The sequence below is a fragment of the Cetorhinus maximus genome, chromosome 2, assembly GCF_964194155.1.
Source record: "Cetorhinus maximus chromosome 2, sCetMax3.hap1.1, whole genome shotgun sequence".
Lineage (NCBI taxonomy): Eukaryota > Metazoa > Chordata > Chondrichthyes > Lamniformes > Cetorhinidae > Cetorhinus > Cetorhinus maximus.
The window spans coordinates 218,999,434-219,019,476 of record NC_135880.1 but is presented as its reverse complement, the minus strand read 5'-3'; the positions used below and the strand labels follow the sequence as shown (position 1 = coordinate 219,019,476).

Genomic DNA, 20,043 nt, shown 5'->3' with positions numbered 1-20,043 from the left:
CTCCGCCCCTTCCCCCCCCACCACCACCACCACCCCCCACCCCCCTCATCCCCTCCCCACCCCCAACAGACAGCACTAAGCACTGAAGCACACGTTTTACATGGTCTGGCCCCGATCATGGGTAGTGGTCAGCTTCCTGACCACTCCCACCCGCCCCCGCCTAGCCCACCCAACAAGGGAAAAATCATGGCCAAACTTTCCTTTATTTGTAAATCAACAACTTGAGGAGAATGTTATGACAGGAACATTTTACTATTTTCGGTCACCAGTATAAACATCAAACACACCAAGGTCTAGGTACATTCGGAATTAGACAGAGAATGCACTAGCAATGGTCCATAACCCACAGTTTTAGAGCAAAAATCTTCTACTACACCAACGTAACATTTCCATTTCCATCCTAGTGGTATGTGCATACCTATGGACACAGGGTGAATTATTTTTGCACAGTGGATTTGAGTTTAAAAAAAAAACTGGGTTTAACCTAGCCAATTTTTATTTCACAAAGGATGCTTGGGCATTTAGTACAGGAAGATTCCAATCCTTTACACTGGTCTGAAATGAAATCAGCTCATGACGATGACCGTATCTTCATTTTGCATCCCTTGTGCAATCAGTATCTGGTGCATGTTAAGCTTTTTAAGTAGTTATGCTTAAAAGCGTTACCATAACGTTTCTCGGTCTTTGTTAGAAAATAGCGGAATAATACAGATTAGCTAGTTACAGACAGGAGAAGCTCACCTTATCACCATGAACATTGGTGAACAGCTACTTTACTGTTTGAGGCCTGGTATGTTGCAACAGAATCATCACCAGTTGGTTGCTACTTTTAATCTCGCAACATTTGGCATACATTACAGGGGAATGCGACCATTACACTTTATAAGGAAACCCTCAACAAGCAACATCATAGCCTTTATGGGTCCCTTTCATCATGTTTCCGTTGCCGGTACCTCCTATACTGCGTCTGGATGGTTACAGCTGCTCTATCAGAGTTGGGTTCTGTGAAACTGCCCTTTTCTTCTGACAAAGGATGTGGTGTACCTAAAGAAATAAAACGAAAACGCACTTTATTTTATTTTTTAACAAAACAATGATTTTCAATGCTTGTGACCGCATTTCAGTTTAACTTTTTAACTTAAACAATTGGGCGGACAAATGCAAAACGCTGAAGATGCTGGAAATCTGTAAAAAAAAAAGAAAATGCTGGAAACACTCAGCAGATCCGGCAGCATCTGTGGGGAGAGAAACAGAGTTAATGTTGCAGCTGGATGACCCTTCGTCCAGAACCGGAAGAAACTAAGGACTCGGCAGTTTTTCAGTAAGTGCAAAGGCAGGGAAAGGGGAGTGGTTTACTGGAGAAAAGAGCGAAGGGGAAGGTGGGAAGGAATAGGGTAATAAAAAACAAAAGATGAGTCCAGAGGAGGTGAAAATGGGGACCATCGCTAGCACCTGATGTCAAAGAAAAGGGGAACGGTGGTTATGAGCTGAAAGTGTTGAGCTCAAGGGAAACTCGAGAAATGTGGCCCCATTTTTTTTTAATGGCTGCGTTTGCTGCCAAAGCGGTGGGTGTGCAGTTATACTGTTTACTCCGTGACATCATTGGCAGTGACAGAGTATGCCATGGCCAGGACAGAAATAAAGGAAAATAAACTTATATCTTTGGTGAGGAATCTCGGATTTAGCCTTCAGTTCTAGGCACGTTTTGGCACTCTGACCTGTTAACCCAAGCTTCTGCTCAAATGCTGCAGGAGCTGCTCATTCTGCCCAGCATTTTCTGTTTTTAGTTTATTCTTTCTGTATTTTACCCTTTTGCCTTTTGCTTGTTTTGTTGTTGGAAAATTACATCAGGCAACTGGAGAGCTGACACAGACTGATATTAAAAAAAAATCTGCAGTATGAGGTGTGAATTTAAAAAAAAATATATAAAAATAAAAAGTGAAAGTAACATTTAAAACGTGAAATAAACAACAGAAATTGCAGCGAGTAACTCACCACCTGACTCCCCAAAGCCTGTCCACCATCTATGAGGCACAAGTCAGGAGTGTGATGGAATACTCCCCACTTGCCTGGATGAGTGCAGGTCCCACAACACTCAAGAAGCTTGACATTGTCCAGGACAAAGCAGCCCGCTTGATTGGCATCACACCCACAAGCATTCATTCCCTTCACCACTGATGCACAGTAGCAGCGTTGTGAACCATGTACAAGATGCACTGCAGGAACTCACCAATGGTCCTTTGACAGCATCTTCCAAACCTACGACCACTACCACCTAGAAGGACAAGGGCAGCAGGTAGGTGGGAACACCACTACCTGCAAGATCCCCTCCAAGTCACTCACCATCCTGACTTGGAAATATATCGCCGTTCCTTCACTGTCACTGGGTCAAAATCCTGGAACTCCCTTCCTAACAGCACTGTGGGTGTACCTACACCACATGGACTACAGCGGTTCAAGAAGGCAGCTCACCATCACCTTCTCAAGGGCAAATAGGGATGGTCAATAAATGCTGGCCCAGCCAGCAACACCCACATCCTGTAAATGAATTTTAAAAAATGTGGTGGGATGTTTTACAGGCTGGTCTGGCATTAGTCAACACCAGGGCTAATCTGTATGGGACCCGTTTATATTCTGACTTCTTATCTGTGTGACTGCACTGCTCCACTCATTTCATTGACCATGCCACATCAATCTACAATGGTATTTTATAATTATAAATGGCCCCTGACACAACCCAAGTTTGGAAGGACAAAATCCATCATTGGTTTTCGACGCATGGGTGGACAAGTTCGCGTGCGGAGATGGGTATCGGTGGCCATATTTCTGGCGATCTTGCATTAGCTGGGGACACAGTGATTTTTAATTTGTCACTTTACACATTTTGGCCTCGGCATGGATTTCAATAACTTCAAACCCAGAACCACTGCTTGTATTTTTCTCAGGGGGCAGTTCTACTATTGCCATTTACACCTGCTCTGGACCTATCTTTTGTTTATTGTCTTATTACCGCCCCTTTTTGCCTCATCCCTTCTTTTATTTAATCACTCCCACCCTCTACCCTTCCCTTTTGCTATTTTCTCCTCTTCCCCCCCACCGCCCTCCCCTTTTCCCCAGCTCTTGCCTTGCTTATACACCACTAACACTGTAACTTCTTCCAGTTCTGATAAAAGGTCCCTAATCCAAAGCATTAACTCTGATTCTCACTCTACAAATACTGCCTGGCCTGATGAGTGTTTCCAGCAGTTTCTGTTGTTTATTTCACTTTTTAACTGTTACTTTCACTTTATATATATATATATATAATTTTTTTTTAAAATTCAGTTTTCTCATTTTCTTCCATTTCTCCACACTCCTGTCTTCTTAGTCACCTCATCCAGGCGATTGGAATGGTCCAACTCTTAAACATCTCCACTCATCATGCAGTGCTCCTCATTGATCATACCAGGAGGAGGCAATGTTGAGTGATTAAGAGGTGGAAAAGCCAACTTCTTTGGCTAGTTTTCTCACTGATACTGGGGACCAAGACTGGCAATCAATGCCCCAAACTCCTAATGCCTGGGCTGACTGAACATAAGTGCCAGCAGGGGCGAGGATTTGAACTCCTTCTTTGTTGAGAGTTTGATGAATACAATTCCAGCTCTTTTATAAATAAAGCAAACAGCTGTTGAGCACGTTGCACTGCAAAGTATTTGTAGAAGAAAACACATCTATATTCCATTACAAAGCCGACCATTTCTGACCAGCAATTGGCAGTGTACTTCTGCAGATCTGTTATTATCTTTCTGTATTTGTACATCTCAGTCAATCTTTCCCTCTCTCTCTTGCACAAAACCTCAATCAGGCATGAGAGACAACTGGATGTGATGAAAAACACCATTTATTCACCAGAGAATGTGGTTTCATTCATGCCAGGCCATTTCTACAGATATTGATTAAGTAGTATGTAACATCATATTTATGATGGATTTTTTTTTAAAGTAAGGACCAAAAGCATTAAGAAAAGTTTAAACTAAAAATCTTTGCAGCATTGTACATCTTCTCTTTCAATTTGATACCATCCCTAACTTCCTTATTTAGCCAGCGATAGTTCATCCTTCTTAAAGGGGCTTTCCCGATAGGTTTTTCCTTTGTTCAGAATTATGAAATAATTCCTTGTGTCCGAAGTCATGAAGGGTTCGGACGGAGTAGACAGGCAGAAAGTGTTCCCAGTGGTGGAAGGGTCAAGAACCAGAGGACACCAATTTACGGTGATTGGCAAAAGAACCAAAGACGGCATGAGGAAAAACTTTAAGCAGCAGGTGGTTAGGATCTGGAATTCACTGAATGACAGTGTGATGGAGGTAGATTCAATCATGACTTTCAAAGGAGAATTGGATCATTATCTGAAGAGAAAAACATTGCATGGCTGCGAGGAAGAGGTAGAGGAGTGGGACCAACTGAGTTGCTCTTGCGGAGAACTGGCATGGATATGATGGGCCAAATGGCCTCCTTCTGTACTGTAATCATTCTATGATTCTATCCTTTTCAACCAAGTCTTTCTGGAATAATACTTACTGTTGTGAAAGGACTTTTGCTTATAATTTCAATGCTTTTCTTGCTATATAAGAAACTCAGTCTGAGCACAGGGTGAATTATGTGAATTTAGGGAACATCTTGCATCATTAGGCATCTTCATCAAGAATCATGAACTTTGTATTGTGTTTGGAAGCACAATTATAGAGGAAAAGTCAGGGACCATCCTTGAAATTCAGAGTCATTTGGGGATCCCTACTGTACTACTAACAATTCTTCTCCATTCCAGGCCTTCTTTGGGGTTTTTAATAAATAAATAAAATCTTGCAGAGAAAGAGCACACATGACTACAGCAATCCAATCAAATCAGGTATTTCCAAAGTGGTTTAAACATTTCATCTGTGCCCACGTAGTTTTCCGCCACAATCTCTTTTGAAGTATTAAGATGGTGATTACCTCCTATTCTAAATAGACGGATATTCTAAATAGACTGAAGGAATAGATGGGCCATGGTTGATAGTGAGGAAGAAAGCTGTGAGCTGCAGGAAGAAACCAATAGATTGGTAGGTAGGAAAGTGGCAAATAGAATTCAATCTGGAGAAGTCTTGAGGTGATGCATTTGGGGCAGACAAACAAAGGAATACACAGTAACTGATAGGATTCTGAGAAGCATTGAGGAATCTATGGACATGCACCCTGTTAGATTCCTGAAGGTAGCAGGATAGCTAGATAAGGTAGTTAAGAAAACATACAGGAAACTTACTTCTATTGTCCGAGGCATAGGATATAGGGAGGTTATGTGTAGTAATTATGATTTTATTTAGTGTGCAATGTACCTTTAAGAATAATACTTGTTAGGAAAGATCACATGATCTGTAGTAATAGGAGAGTAGCACGGGCTACCTCAGCAATGTTGAGATAGAGTTGGAGTTGAAAACACACGTGTAGTTGCTGCTTAGTGTGTTGCAAATAAACTTAATGATTCCACTTAAGAAGTGCAGTTCAACTCTATTACTAATAATACAACTTGGCCACCTTATAATAAAATGGTGATGAGGGTAAAACAGGATTGAACAGAAGAAATAAAGTTAAAAAGAAATTGGCACTGTACCTCGCCCAGTGATTGTAAATAGCAAGCTCTGTTCGAATTGAAGAAGTTATCCTCTCTCAAAATGCCACAATTTGGGAGAATTGATCCTTTTGAACCTGCCACAGACGATTGGTCTCAAAACCAAAAGCCTTACGTTCTTTTTTCAAGTACGCGGGATTAGGGGGGAAGAGAAGGGGCGAGCAATGCTCTTGAATACTTGTGGAAGCAAAACCTACGGTTTGATTTGAAGTTTTATGGCACCCAGTGCCCCAGATTTGAAGAATTTTGATGAATTGATGGACCTCGTGAAGGGTCACTTTCAACCAAAGCCCTCAGTCATGATGCAGAGGTTCAGGTTTAATGCATGAAATAGAGCCTTGGGTGAGACAATTACATGCTATGTGGCAAATTTGAAGCAGCCATCAGAACATTGTGAGTTCGGTACGACTCTGAACGACATGCTCAGAGATCATTTAGTGTGTAGTGTGAAAGAGGACGCTATTCAGAAAAGATTATTGCCCGAAGTGAATCTGGATTTCAAGAAGGTGCTAGAGACAGCGTTGGCCATGGAAAGCGCTGTAAGAGGTTCACAAGCGATACAGGGTGCGCAAAATGGCGCTGTCCTCCACATCGGGTGGGAAACCTCAAGCGAAAGTGGTGCGAAAAAGCAAGACTCTGCCGAGAAGCAGGAAACCGCTTCCGCTATCTGAAGAATAAAGAAAAATAACTTAGCAGTGAAATCAAAGAATAATTTTAATAGAGGTGGGAACAATCAGCCTTTTAGCGATTGACAGTTTAAAAAAATCGAATGCTACTATTGTCACAGAAATGGACATATAATGAGGCAGTGCAAGGAAAGATTTATGCAGGCTTGTAAACAAAAGAAGAAGCCCAATGAAATCTACAATGTAGAAGAGCCTGAAGCAACAAATTCAGACATTTGTTCATTGTTTAATCTGAAAGTTGGAAAGACAGAACCAATATTTGTCACAGTGAAAGTAAATGGCAAACCTGTTAAAATGGAAGTGGACACGGGAGCTTCTACTACAGTAATTGAGGAACATAACTTCAGACATTTGAATAATGGTGAACATCAATTAAGTTTAGAACAACGGCTGCCAAGCTAAAAACATATGCGGCTGAAGACATTCAAGTAAGATGTATAAGCAGAGTAACTGCCCATTATGAAAGCCAATCGGCATAGTGATCCGTGACGGTGGTAGTAGGTGAAGAGCCAAGCCTCACAGGATGAAATTGGTTAAAGGAGATTAAGTTAGAATGGGCTGAAATTTTCCAGTTGAGAGCAAGTGGGATACCAGAGCCACTTAGAAAGTACACCACCGTCTTCAAGGACAAACAGGGGAAAATCCAGGGCCTGCAGGCCAAGATTCATGTGGATCTGGAAGCAACACCTCACTTCATGAAGGTGAGACCGGTGCCATATGCCCTGAGAGAAAAGGTCGACACTGAGCTGAATAGGCTAGGGAAACTGGGCGTTATACAAGCTGCTCCGTTCTCAGAATGGGCAGGACCCATAGTCCCCGTCCTTAAACCCAACTAAAGCGTCTGAATTTGTGGAGACTACAAACAGACGGTTAACAAAGTAGCCAAACTGCACAGACACCCTATTCCAAAAATGGAAGACCTGTATGTCAAGCTGGCAGGAGGAACAGCGTACACAAAGCTTGACATGAGTCATGCTTATCAACAACAAGAATTGGATAATGAATTTCTTGAAATTGTCACAATTAATACCCACAAAGGTTTGTACCAATATACACGATTGCCTTTCGGTGTCTCCTCAGCTTGTGTCATCTGTCAGAGAACAATGGAAAGCTTACCGCAGGGACTACCCCAGGTTGTAGTCTTTTTTGATGTCGTATTGGTGACAGGATTCACTGAAAAAGAGCATTTGACAAACTTAGAAGTCTTAAAACGTTTCTTGTCAGCTGGAGAGTGTCTAAACAAAAAAGTGCACGTTCCAAGTGAGGGACCTAATCTATTTGGGTCACCGGGTAGATTCACAGGGCCTTCACCCAGCTGAGGAGAAAGTGAGAGCCACAAGAGAGGCACCCGTGCCAAACAACGCCTCAGAGCTCAAATCATTCCTAGGAATGATCAACTATTATGGGCATTTCTTACCCAATTTGTCTACAGGGCTGGCCCCCCTGCATTCTCTACTCAAAAAGAACCAATGATGATCTTGAGAGGTGCCCCAGAAAGAAGCTTTCATAAAGGTGAAACAATTGTTGCGCTCATCCAATCTATTGGCATTATGACCAGAAGAAAGAATTGGTGCTGACATATGACGCAATTCCCCAACGGAGTGGGAGCAGTGCTATCTCATCGGACGGACGTCAGCACGGTACAGCCTGTATCAAGGACGCTCACCACAGCAGAAAATGGAAACTCAAAGATAGAAAAAGAAGGCCTGTCCATCATCTTTAGTATCAAGAAATTACGCCAGTACATATACGGCTGCCATTTTACAATCGTTTCAGACCACAAATCATTGTTAGGTTTGTTTAGTAAGGAAAAGGCTGTACCACCATAGCCTCAGCAAGAATACAATGATGGGCTTTAATTCTGGCAGCATACGAATTCTTTCATACATAGGCCTGACAATCAAATCGCAAATGCCAATGCCCTTAGTCATTTGCCTTTACAAGAAAATGATGAGCTGGTCCCAGTTCCACAGGAACTTGTTTCACTGTTAAATTTCTTAGATTCTTCGCCAGTATGTGTTTGACAGATCAGAGACTGGATAAGTCGGGACCCAGTCCCATCTCAAGTATGAGAACAAGTACTACATGGTTGGTCACAGTAACCCGTATCTGATTAAATGAAACCGTTCTTCAACAGAAGACATAAAATAACCAGCCAGGATGGCATCCTATTGTGAGGAGCACAAGTGATAGTTTCTCCAAGGGAGGAAGGGAAGCCACTTTTAATTGAACTACACAGTGCCCATCCAGGAATTTCCTGAATGAAGATCATAGCACGCAGTTATCTATGGTGGCCTGGGATGGATGGCGAAATAGAGTTTAGTGAAGCACTATGTGCAATGTCAGAAACTGCAAAAGATGCCAGCGAAAGCTCTGTTACACCCATGGGAATGGCCAGGTAGACCCTGGGTGTGGTTACACATTGACTACGTTGGACCTTTCATGGGAGCAATGTTTCTGCTCATTGTTGATGCCCATTCGAAATGTTTGGGCATATATGATGTGAAGTCACCAATGTCGGGCGCTATGATTGAGAAACTATGACAGAGTTTTGCCATTCACAGACTACCAGAAGTAGTCGTTTCCGATAACAGCACGGCATTTACGAGTGCTGAGTTTCAACGGTTTACCAGCCTCAGCAGTATCACTCATGTAAAAATTGCACTGTACCACCCTTCCCCAAATGGACTGGTCAAAAGGGCAGTTCAAATGTTCAAGACAGGTAGGAAAAAGCTAACTGGTGATTCCTTGGCTACCAAGCTAGCACGCTTCCTTTTTCATTACAGGACTATCCCTCACACAACAACAGGTGTCACACCTGAGGAGTTATTGTTGAAATGCAGTCTCAGGATAAGATGGAGCTTAATAATGCCGAATTTAGAGAAGAAGGTGGAAAGATGTCAGGGAAACCAGAAAACTAGGCACAACTGGCGTAGTCGTGAGAGGAAATTTACCGTGGGAGAGTCGGTATACGTGAAAAACTCCGGGGAAGGACCAAAGTGGTTACTGGGTGAAATAAGTGCTGTGACTGGACCTCTATCATACCACGTGGAGGTGGAAGGCCTGATTATCCATAAACATTTGGATCGTTTAAGGAAGAGAGAGACAACTCTATAAGATATGGTTCCACCTGTGACCACGACCGGGTCTGCGTTTCCTGTTGAAAATACTCAACCCAGGACTGACATGTCTGATGTTCCTGTAAGAGTTGAGGATACAGAGCTGCAAATGCCCACCGAAGCACTTGATGTTCAGGCAACTCCGGAAAAGGAGATTCCTGACAAAGGACCTGAAGTTGTGGAGCTGCGATGTCCCACACATACCAGGAAACCACCTGAAAGGCTGAACTTGTAAATTCCTTACCCAATTTAAATATTACATTGTCTTGAGAAATATGTACTTGTAAATATAATATGTATAGCCAAGTTAAAGGGGGAGGAATGTAGTAATTATGGTTTTATTTAATGCGTAATGTACCTTTAAGAATAATACTTGTTAGGTAAGATCACATGATCTGCAGTAACCAATACGAGAGTAGCGTGGGCTACCTCAGCAGACAGTGTAGAGGTAGAGCTGGGGTTGAAAGCAAATGTATAGTTGCTGCTGAGTATATTTTAAATAAACTTAATGTTTCCACTTAAGAAGTGTCTGCAGTTCAACTCTATTACTAATAGTACAACTCGGCCCCCCTACAACACTCTGCTAGAACTGTATAGGATGCTACTTAGGCCACAGGAAGACTGTGATCACACGAGAGGAGATAGAGAAGATTTACAAAGATGTTGGTACAGGCCTGGAAAATTTTAACTATGTGGAAAGATTGGACAGGCTGAGGGCATTTACTTTAGAACAAAGGAGGCTGAGGGGAGATTTAATTGTTGTCTATTAAATTTTGAGGGTCCTGGATGGAGTGGATATAAGGACCTATTTCCTTTAGCAGAGATGAGTTATTAGCGGAAGGTTTAGAGGGGAGTTCAGCGATTGGAACTTACTGCCTGAAATAGTGGCAGAGGCAGAGATCCTCATCACAATTAAAAGGTTTTAGGATATATGCCTGAAGTGTCTTAACTTATAAGGCTATGGACTAAGAGCTGTGAAGTGGGTTAGGCAGGTTAGCTCTTTTTTTGACCGGCACAGACAGTATGGGCCAAATGGCCTCCCTCTGTACCATAAATTTCTATGATTCAATGAATATTTTCCTCGCAGAGAGTTGCTAATAGTGGGTAGGGAGAGCAAGAGGGGGCGGAGAGGAGGGAAGGGCTAAAGGCTGCGGTTTCTGAGCTTATCATGTTTTCTGGGAGGCTATAGTGCAAGGTGAACAGGAGACAACTCACTTAGTCCATCGCCAGTTGGTTTCCACTGCATCAACAATGAAACAAGATGCCGAAAGATTTAAGGTTCAAACCTTACAGAACCTACTATACCCTGGATGCCTTTTTTTTAAAACGTGGAGACTGCTTAGGAGGCATTCACTACAACCTTTTATTGAAGACTTTGATTTTTCTTCTGTCACGCAGTGACAATACCAAAATCATTCAGCTAAATGTACGTCCTCAGAACAGCAGTTTATAAATGACTACCAAATGGCTCTCCTTTAATACTTGATCTGTACATTTCTTTTTATACCCACCAGAACTAATTTTCTAAAATGTGCTGCTTCCCACAAAATAAAAAAAAAATGTAATATAGGTCCCCGGGGTGGAATTGCATTTTCAAAACCCATCTTCTTACTGTAATGAGCTTCTAATTCTATCATTTAAGATGCTAGGATATCTTGCATTGCCCTATATAACAATGGATTTGAAACCTTGGGATGTCTATTACTGCTGTATCACATCAAAAATAATATCTACAATTAATGAGCCAGCATCAACTCCATTTCTTGCTACTAACAGTCAAAACAATCATAATAAATTTAAAATAAACATTTTATTTTTCTGACATTTTTTTAAAAGAAGAGTTTTTTTCAAATTGCCGTTGAAGTAAATTGGGAAGTAAAGAGTTGGCAAAATTGGTCGGTCCAGCTGTAGGAGGGAGCTGGATTAATGGACACAGTTGAAACTGGGTCAAGTGCTGGCTTCATCTGCAGTGATGGGGGTTTCATCTCCCTCACATGTTCAGGCTCAGTTACTCCTCCCTGCCACAGCTCTGTGGGGTCAGAATCCCCTGCAACCGGACTGTATAAAATGTGATGGAAAACCCCCTACAGACACAAGTACTGTGAACAAAAGCCCAGCCTCAAAACAAAACACACCAAGGCAGGGCTACCCTGTGGGGCGGGGATTAATCTCAGACATTCCAATATCACAGCAGAACTGATACTGTTAAAAGGACTGGAATTTAAGACATCATCACAGCAGTGAACACCAGATAACCACTATCATGTAATCTAATTAAGAAATGAAGGAGGCCATTGTCACAACCAAATGGTCCCAGGCAACATCCCATTCACTCCTGTGACGGAAGGAGAGAAACCTTTCATATAAAGATCAGCTTCGGAGCCAGGGATACCTCACCTTGGTGGGATTCATTGTTTTCTGTTGTGGAAACAACATCAGCACGGAGTAGGTCTGTCTGGAACAGGCTTGAAGAATCAAAGAAGGTGCTAAGCACTAACCATCCAGCAGGCTGGCCTCAGGAAACGTGTTCATGATATTTCGATAAGGATCATCATCATAAAAAGGACAAGAGCGAAGGGTTTGGCACTGCAGTCAAGAAGGAAGGTCAGGAGGGGTCAACCTGGCTCACGGACCTACAGTTCTGACCGGAAGGACCAACTGTGTGGAGTATTTTAAGTTATCAGCCAAATCCGAGGGGTATTGGGGCTGATTAGAGTAACTTGAGGGTAATGACCAAATCCATGGGCGTTGGGTCTGAGCTGAGTATGGTTGGGGCAGAAATGTAGGGTTTTGCCTGTGGTTTTTCCAGTAAAGGTTTTTCCTCATAAGTCGTGGTGACTTTGTGTGTTTTGGTTGGGAGCCGAGGTTGAATCATAGTGGGATTTAAATTGGATGAACGAATCGAGGTGTTGTGTCACTTGAACCAGCTTAGTGTTTTGTATAAGGGCGTAGTGACATTTAATTCTAATAAACAGCAAGTTTGTCATTGAGCTGAACCCTGAGTCTGTGCAATTTTGTTCTATATAAAATCCTAAAGTTCAAGAAGCATTGTAGGAGGGGAATGGGAACCATTAATAGCCCTCACAATTCTAAAAGAATTCAAATTAAACATGAGACATCTAGTCTAATTCCTCTCATTGTGTGCACCCTTTATTATTCCCCTTTCTCTTTAAATTTCTGTTTTTAAAGTGCTTAAAGCGTATGCTAGAGAACACCACATTCTAATGACTTTCTATGTAAATAAGTTTTCCCCTAACCACTCCTCCAATTCTTCTTAAATCTGTGCTCGCCTTACCAGCTGTTAAGATGTGATGTGCATGTACCTTTAAGGATCCATATCTTAAACTGCCCACCACGAGACAGGAAGTCATATCTAATGCCATGATTCTGCAGACAAAACACAGCAGCAGCCATACAGGTGAGACGTGTCTACATAACCTCCCAGTTACCACTGCCTTTATACAGTCTTATCTTCAAATAAAGAATCCACATTATTGGTTTACCAATTCTTGTTGTATGATTGGTACATTTGTGACAAACAGAAGAATGCCAAACCAACCATCCAGTGAGGGTCAGTTAGCTCAGTTGGCTAGATGGGCTAGTGTGTGATGTAGAATGATGCCAATGGCACAAGTTCAATCACTGTATTGGCTGTGGTAGTTCATGGAGGCCTGTCTCCTCATCCTTGCTCCACACTTGTGGAGTGGTGCTCCTCAAGCTATATGTAACCCATTGCCTCTCTAATGGAGAGAGATATCTATGATCCTTTGTGGACAGCTAATTATATTACCAGTCAATGGAAGTAAGTATTTACCCTATCATAACCTATCAACCATTTGGGCGGTCACACATCATCCTCTCAGAACCAATGGACAAAGCCCTAGCTTGTGGAGTCTTTACTGTATAACATTACCCCTCATCCCTGGTAACCTCTTCGTGAATCTACACTGCACCTTTTCCACTGTTATTATATCCTTCCTCTAACTGGGGTGCCTAAGACACTACACCCCAGTCAAAGCCTGTGTAAGATCTTGCATAAATTCAAAACATTACCTTGATGATTTTGTATTCTATGACTAGAAAAAATTACACTTTTCATTTTAGAAAAAAAAAACACTCAATTAACTTACCTTTAAAGATATGGCTCATCATTCTAGAAACTTCCAGTGAGGAAGTGGGAAGTGTATAGTGATAGGCACGGTTTGCTCTTATTGTGTCATGCTGACTAAATGTCAAACCAACCAAAGGGCTGTGGCTCCAACTGGCTCACTTGGAATGTCCCACAAGGATAAAGTAATCCATTCTCACCTGTACGATCTTAATTAGAAAAATGGATTCTAACAGACTTTAATTCACAACCATACCATTAGGACATAGACCAATAGGAACCCAAGCAGAGGTCTTTACTGGTTAATACCAGCTCGTCCTCACACTCAGGCTCAGTAACTTCTTTTGAAGTGACTCTCCTAAAAACATTATCTGCATTACTTTCATCTCCGTATTCTAGTTTGTACATGCTTCTGTGTTGTAATTCACTGCTGGTCAAGCAACGCCTCAACTTTAAAATTCTTACCTTTGTTTTCAAGTTCCTCGATGGCCTTGGCCCTCCCTATCTCCCTAATCTCCTACATCCTTCAGAGGTCTGTGTACTCCTTCAATTCAGGCCTCTTACACACCTTTGTTTTTGATCGCTCCACCATTGGCAGTTGTGTGTCCGGTTTCCCAGGCACTATACTCTGGAATTCCCAAATCTCTCCATTTCTTCACCTCTCTCCTTCTTTAAAATGCTCTGTAACACCTAGTTCTTTGACTGAGCTTTTGGTCATCTGTCCCAACATCTCTTTATGTGTCTCAATGTAAAAACTTTGGTGTCAAAATCAGTTTGATAACTCCTGTGAATGCCTTGAGGCATTTTACTATTTTGAAGGCACTCTATAAATACAAGTTGTTGTTTTCTGGTAATCACACCTTTATAATCAGCATTGAGGCCACATAGTATTAAGAGAGAAGAGCACTGAGTGGTTATAAGATGATGTTTGTGTAGTCAGTTTATTTTTAACTTATAGGTACTATCAAGTTATACAAAATCAGAACTAGAATCAATACTGGGATATATCAATAATAACACTTCTTTTCGCTGAGAATAATGAACCTGTGGAAGTGGCTGACAGCTCATGCAACGAATGCTGACTCACTGCGTTACTTCAGATAAGGGCCGGATCTGTTTCTGGCTGGAGATTACCTTGTAAATGACGTTAGCAGCATATAACGTTCATCAGGGTTAGAGTGGTCTCTGAGACTAGTTTTGATCACCTAAGTGGGTGGAGAGAGGTTGTCCAGATTTGTCCCCTGCTGATTATCCCGGGTTTTAACTTGTTTTTCACCTCTCCCAGGAGATGACCTAACTTCCAGCTGTGGTGGGGGACATCAGCATTCTGATGCACAACAATAGCTTGCATTTATATAGCGGTAGCAAAACACCCCAAGGTGCTTTACAGGAGTGATATCAAATAAAATTTGACACTGAGGCACAAACAGAGATATTCAGACAGGTAATGAAAAGCTTGGTCAAAGATGAAGGCTTTAGGGAGGGAACTCCTCATGATGTCACAATCATGAGGGACAGGCTGAATGACAACTGGATCTTCTCCTGTCCATAATTCCTCATATATACGTTCTCTCCTTAGCTGCACAGTAGTAAAATATTGGGCAAACATCTCCAGCCTTGTAGAAAATAAGATCATATTTTGGGGAAAAATTTTCCCCCCGTTGGGAAGGAAGGGCAGGAGCGCACCAATTAAGACCCATCGGGGGTGCACCGCCATTTTATGTGAGCAGGCCAGTTAAGGCCCGGCCAGCAGGACGTGCGCCTGGAAGCGCTGAGCACTCCCTGTGCGGGCGGTGGGGGGTGGGGGGGTGGGGGGGTGATTCTCTCAGCCGGGAGTGTGCTCTTTCGCACATGCACACGAAAGAGCGCACACATGTCCCTGAGGCTAAGTGCTGCCTCAGGGGGATCAGTTCAGAATTAACATTTTTAATAGAAATGATAAAAAAAATTTACTTGGCATGTCCCCACATGTGACACTGTCACATGAGTTGGGACATGTCCATAACTTTTTTTGAAAGATTTGGTAAAAATTTAAATACCCTCATGAAACCTCATCCTGTCCGTGGATGAGGTTTCATGCTTTTTCTGAAGCCCGCCAGGGCTCCCGGCCTGCCCGCCAACCTTAAGGTTGGATGGGCAGGCCCATTAATGATTTTAGTTAGTGTCTCAATGGCCTCAATAGGCCGTTGACAGGTCGGCGGGCGCGCAGCTGACTTGGCTGCGCCCCCACCGACCTGCAAAAGGAAATGACGTGGGGTGACGTTGGGAGTTTCACTTGACGTCATCCCGCACCATTTTACGCATCGGCGAGCAGGCCCCACCCCCGCTCGCCAACCGGAAGATCCTGCCCTTGGTCTTAGTTCTACACCTATGCCTTTCTCCTGGTGAGTCCATCATGTAGCATCCTCCACGGTTAAACAGGGTTCTGGGGTTGGGACTGTACTGTTGTTTGTTGACAAACTCATGCCCCCTCCATTTCCTTCACTCCGTTCCCGCTCCAAAGTTTGCCAGTGGGTTGAAATGACTTTTGAGGCTTTTAAAAGGATCTTTCGGTGCCCTTATTGTGACACCTCCCTTTAATTGTTCCCATTCTTTCAAATTTCAATGACATAAGCAATTTGCTGCACTTGGGTGGGATTCATGCACAGGTTCAAATCTACACTTTGGCTCAGATGTAATTATGATAGTGAAGCTAACCTCAGAAATTTAGATCGAAACAGTTCAGTTCAGTTCAAGTGAGTTCGGCACCAGTCTCTCTATCATGAAAATCAACTCTGCTTTCTCTTTCTGACTTAGCACCCCCTCCACAATATTTACATTTATTAATGGATAATATAACCCCTGATCCTATGGGATTATATTACTATATTATTATTATATTACATTACCCACTCATCTTCACAACACTAGGTTATATAGCCCAGAAATGCACAATATTGATCTAAAACCTGTCTAACTCAGTCTTGGATGTATTTAATGAACCAGCCCCATTGCTCTCTGTGGTAGAGAAATACAAAGGTTAACAACACTGAAAGAAGAAATTCCTCCTAATCTCTGTCTTAAATGGGAGACCCCTTATTCTGTGCCCCTAATTCTAAACTGCCCCATGAGGGGAAATATTCTTTCAGCATCTGCCCTCTCAAGTCCTCTCAGAATCTTATATGTTTCAATAAGATCACTTTGCATTTTTCTAAATTTCAATGGGTATAGGCCCAACCTGTTCAGCCTTTCCTCATAAGACAACCCCTTCATTCCAGGAATAAATCTAGTCAACCTTTTCTGAACTCCCATCCGTGCAAGTACAGTTAAACAGAATGCGAACTTGTTCTTTTTCCATGCCTCTAGCCTACCAGAACTTCCAGAGGGTTTGGGTTCCTGCCTGAACAGTCACCTTGGCAGAGACGCGAACTTCATTATCTCACGCAGGTTTTCAGCTCAAATTCTGAGTGGCCACCAGATAGAAATTTGAAACCTACCTTCCCCTGTAATACCCTTCGAGGGGATAATGCTTCTTCGTTGAGATCCACCCTTCTGAAAGAAAGAGGAGACTGAATAAATGATGCGTTCCTTCAATGTAGATCTCACTGTTGGAACAAGCTTCATGAATCGACAATCACTTGGAACCCATTTGCACACCACACATCTCATCATAACATGTTGACTTGGATTTTCCAGTACTAATGATGACAAAACTATCAACGTTTGATGTCTTTGCTCCTCTGAAATGGAGAGTTACTTCTGTGGCTTGCACAGTTAAGTGCAGAAGTTGTTGTCAATGATTCTATACTTCCTCATAGGGTGCACTGTTGAAGTCTCCCCAAATTCCAATCCATTAGAAATCACTGAACTGATGAGAACTCCCTTCCATTACTTATAGTCTCACTGTAAAAATGCACCATAATTGCCCAAAAATTTGAGCTCAATGACATCAAAGAGAGGTCTGTCATCCTTAGTATAGAAATGAAATAAGTTAACGAGTCAGACTACATAAGCCTTTAGACAGCACCGTAATCTGAAAGACCAGCTATTGTTGTGACCAGTGTTATAACTGATAAGTATTAGCATTCAATAGTCTATAATCTTCCAATGTGTCAGCCAGGCTCTGTTGATAGCATTGTTACCTCTAAGTCACAAGGTTCCATGTTCAAGACTTACTTCGGAACTTGAGTACAGATGTTGATGTGGGCACTCCAGTGCAGTACTCAGGAAGTGCTGCACTGCTGAAGGTGTTGGATGAGATATCAACCTAAGGTCCTGTCTACCCTCTCGAATGGATGTAAAAGATGTCAAGGCATTATTTTGAAAAATAACAGAAGTGTTCTCCCTGCTGTCTAGGCTAATATTAATCCCTCAGTCAACATCACAAAAAGCAGATTATCACATTGCTGCTTATGGGAGCTTGCTATGTGCAAATTAACTGCTGTGTTTCCTCCCAGGCAACAGTGACTACACTAAAAAAAAGTGCTTCATTGGCTGTAAAGTGCTTTGCAATGTCCATTGGTGAAAGATGCTATATAAATGTAAGCCTTTCTTTTCTTTCCAAGCATAAGCCACTACCAAATTCTTAATAATTTTGGCTGCAGTCTATCTGGGTGCCTCTGAAACATACTTTAATTATTGTGCTACATTTCCGGTTTAGTGAAGCTTTAGTGTACAATATGTGAAGATTTCCTAGTGGAAGCTGTACCTCTCTGCACCCCCGCCCCCATGCCCAAACTTCATCATCAAACCCTGACTTTAAAGTACAGAAATTCACAGCTCAAAACTTTCCAACCAGTTCAATCTCAACGTAAAGATAGTTGAGGAAAGCTATCTGCTCCATTTTGACTAATCCAACCAGGGGGAGAACAAATCGACAGCCTCCCCGCCAATACATCATCTCACTGCATCGTGAATAAGTCTAAGGTTTCCACTTCGTACCTAAAGACTACTGCCAAAATGTTTATCAATTTGGATGAAGAAATTCTTCTTGCCATCAACTGGCCTCTCATTAGGTTTAGCCTACATCACTGTCGCTGGGTCAAAATCCTGGAAGTCCCTCCCCAACAACACTGTGTTTTTTTTATTCATTGATGAGGGTGTCGCTGGTTGGGCCAGCATTTATTGCCCATCCCTAATTGCCCTCGAGAAGGTGGTGGTGAGCTGTGGGGGTACCTCCACCACACAGACGCAGCAGTTCAAGAAGGCAACTCCCCACCACCTTCCCAAGGGCAACTAGGTGCGGGCAACAAATGCTGGCCTTGCCAGTACTGCCCACATCTTGTGAATGAATAAACAGAAAAATAATTTTAAAAATGCATCTTTTTAAAAATAAAGTTATCTCGGCCTATCATGGAGCAATGCTGCAATTAACCCCATCTATACCAATAACTGATCCAAAAGGAACCTCTCATTCACCTCGTTTGGGAGCTGAGCAGCCTCTTTCCAAGAGAAACATTTTATGGGAAACTATTCTTAATCCTCTAAAGGTTATTAAAAGGTTTGGTCTCTAAACGTAGATAATGCTGGTGACTTCTGCCTCTCAGAAAAGAGTTTGCTCTCTCTTGGAACTGACAGTCTGAATATATCATTAGTGCCTGGCAAGCTTTGCCTTGGCGACATCCTAAACAGGCCAAAAGATTCCTTCCGTCATTTTCCCTTGGCTCTGCTGTTCTCGCCCTGATGTTGGAAGGTCACATTACTTCTTCTGGAGATGCACAGATGGTGGAAGCCACAGCAGGGATTAAGGAATTGTAAACATGTCAGTGCTGACTGGGAACTACATCAGTCAAAGCACAAACGCAGGCTGCATTCTGGGGCCTTTCTCAGTTGTTTACAGGCCTGGGAGAAGCATCTTTATTATGCCGCTGCTTTTTTTCATTGCTGGGCTTCACAATGTTAGAATATTGTCAAGCCAGCTTCGCTGTCCGCCATGTTTCCCCTCAGTGTATCCAAAATGGATGAGCCTGTCTGCTGGGAGGTTTATCCAGGAGCAGATTGCAGGGTTTGGGCATAGTCGAGGGTGACATGGAGAAGAGTTTCATCTAGAGGAGAAACACATTTTTAATTTACTACAATGCAAAAGATCCCTTTCTCCTCCTTCATTCCATCTTCACCTTTTAAATAAGAAGCACAAAAATAACTCCATTTCACTCATTTGTTCAAGGGTTTTGCTAAAAGGTCAGCTCTTAAAAATGGAACAAATGTATTCAGAAGGAAGAGAGGGAGAGCTGAATTGTTGACAACGATGATATATGAGCGGCAATTCTACATACATGCTTTTTGCATGTTTGAAGTAATAGAAGATCTGGAGGCCGCTTTTATCTTGAAGACTGGAAGACTGTATCTTTTATATATCAATAATCCATTTAAGTGCTCCCAACGGGATCAATCCACCGATGCACATTACAGCAATAGCTTCCACTCTATTTGCACCTCAGGAACAGGACATCTCTGTTGTGCAAGGACCAAAATAATCCCAAGGCTCCAATTCGCGGATTCTCGAGA

At 42.4% G+C, this 20,043-nt stretch overlaps 1 protein-coding gene across 1 annotated transcript in view; it reads right to left on the bottom strand.

Moving 5' to 3' along the window:
* Positions 1–207: 207 nt before the first annotated feature.
* The window catches only part of LOC144690995 (uncharacterized), a 34,872-nt gene continuing 15,036 nt past the window's right edge, over positions 208–20,043 (bottom strand). Inside the window, exons 3-4 of the mRNA XM_078558949.1 lie at positions 17,034–17,088; positions 208–1,044 (exon numbers count right to left, since the gene is read on the bottom strand). Coding sequence (XP_078415075.1) covers positions 917–1,044; positions 17,034–17,088 — 183 coding nt within the window. The 3' untranslated portion in view covers positions 208–916. The remainder of the gene's footprint in view (positions 1,045–17,033; positions 17,089–20,043) is intronic.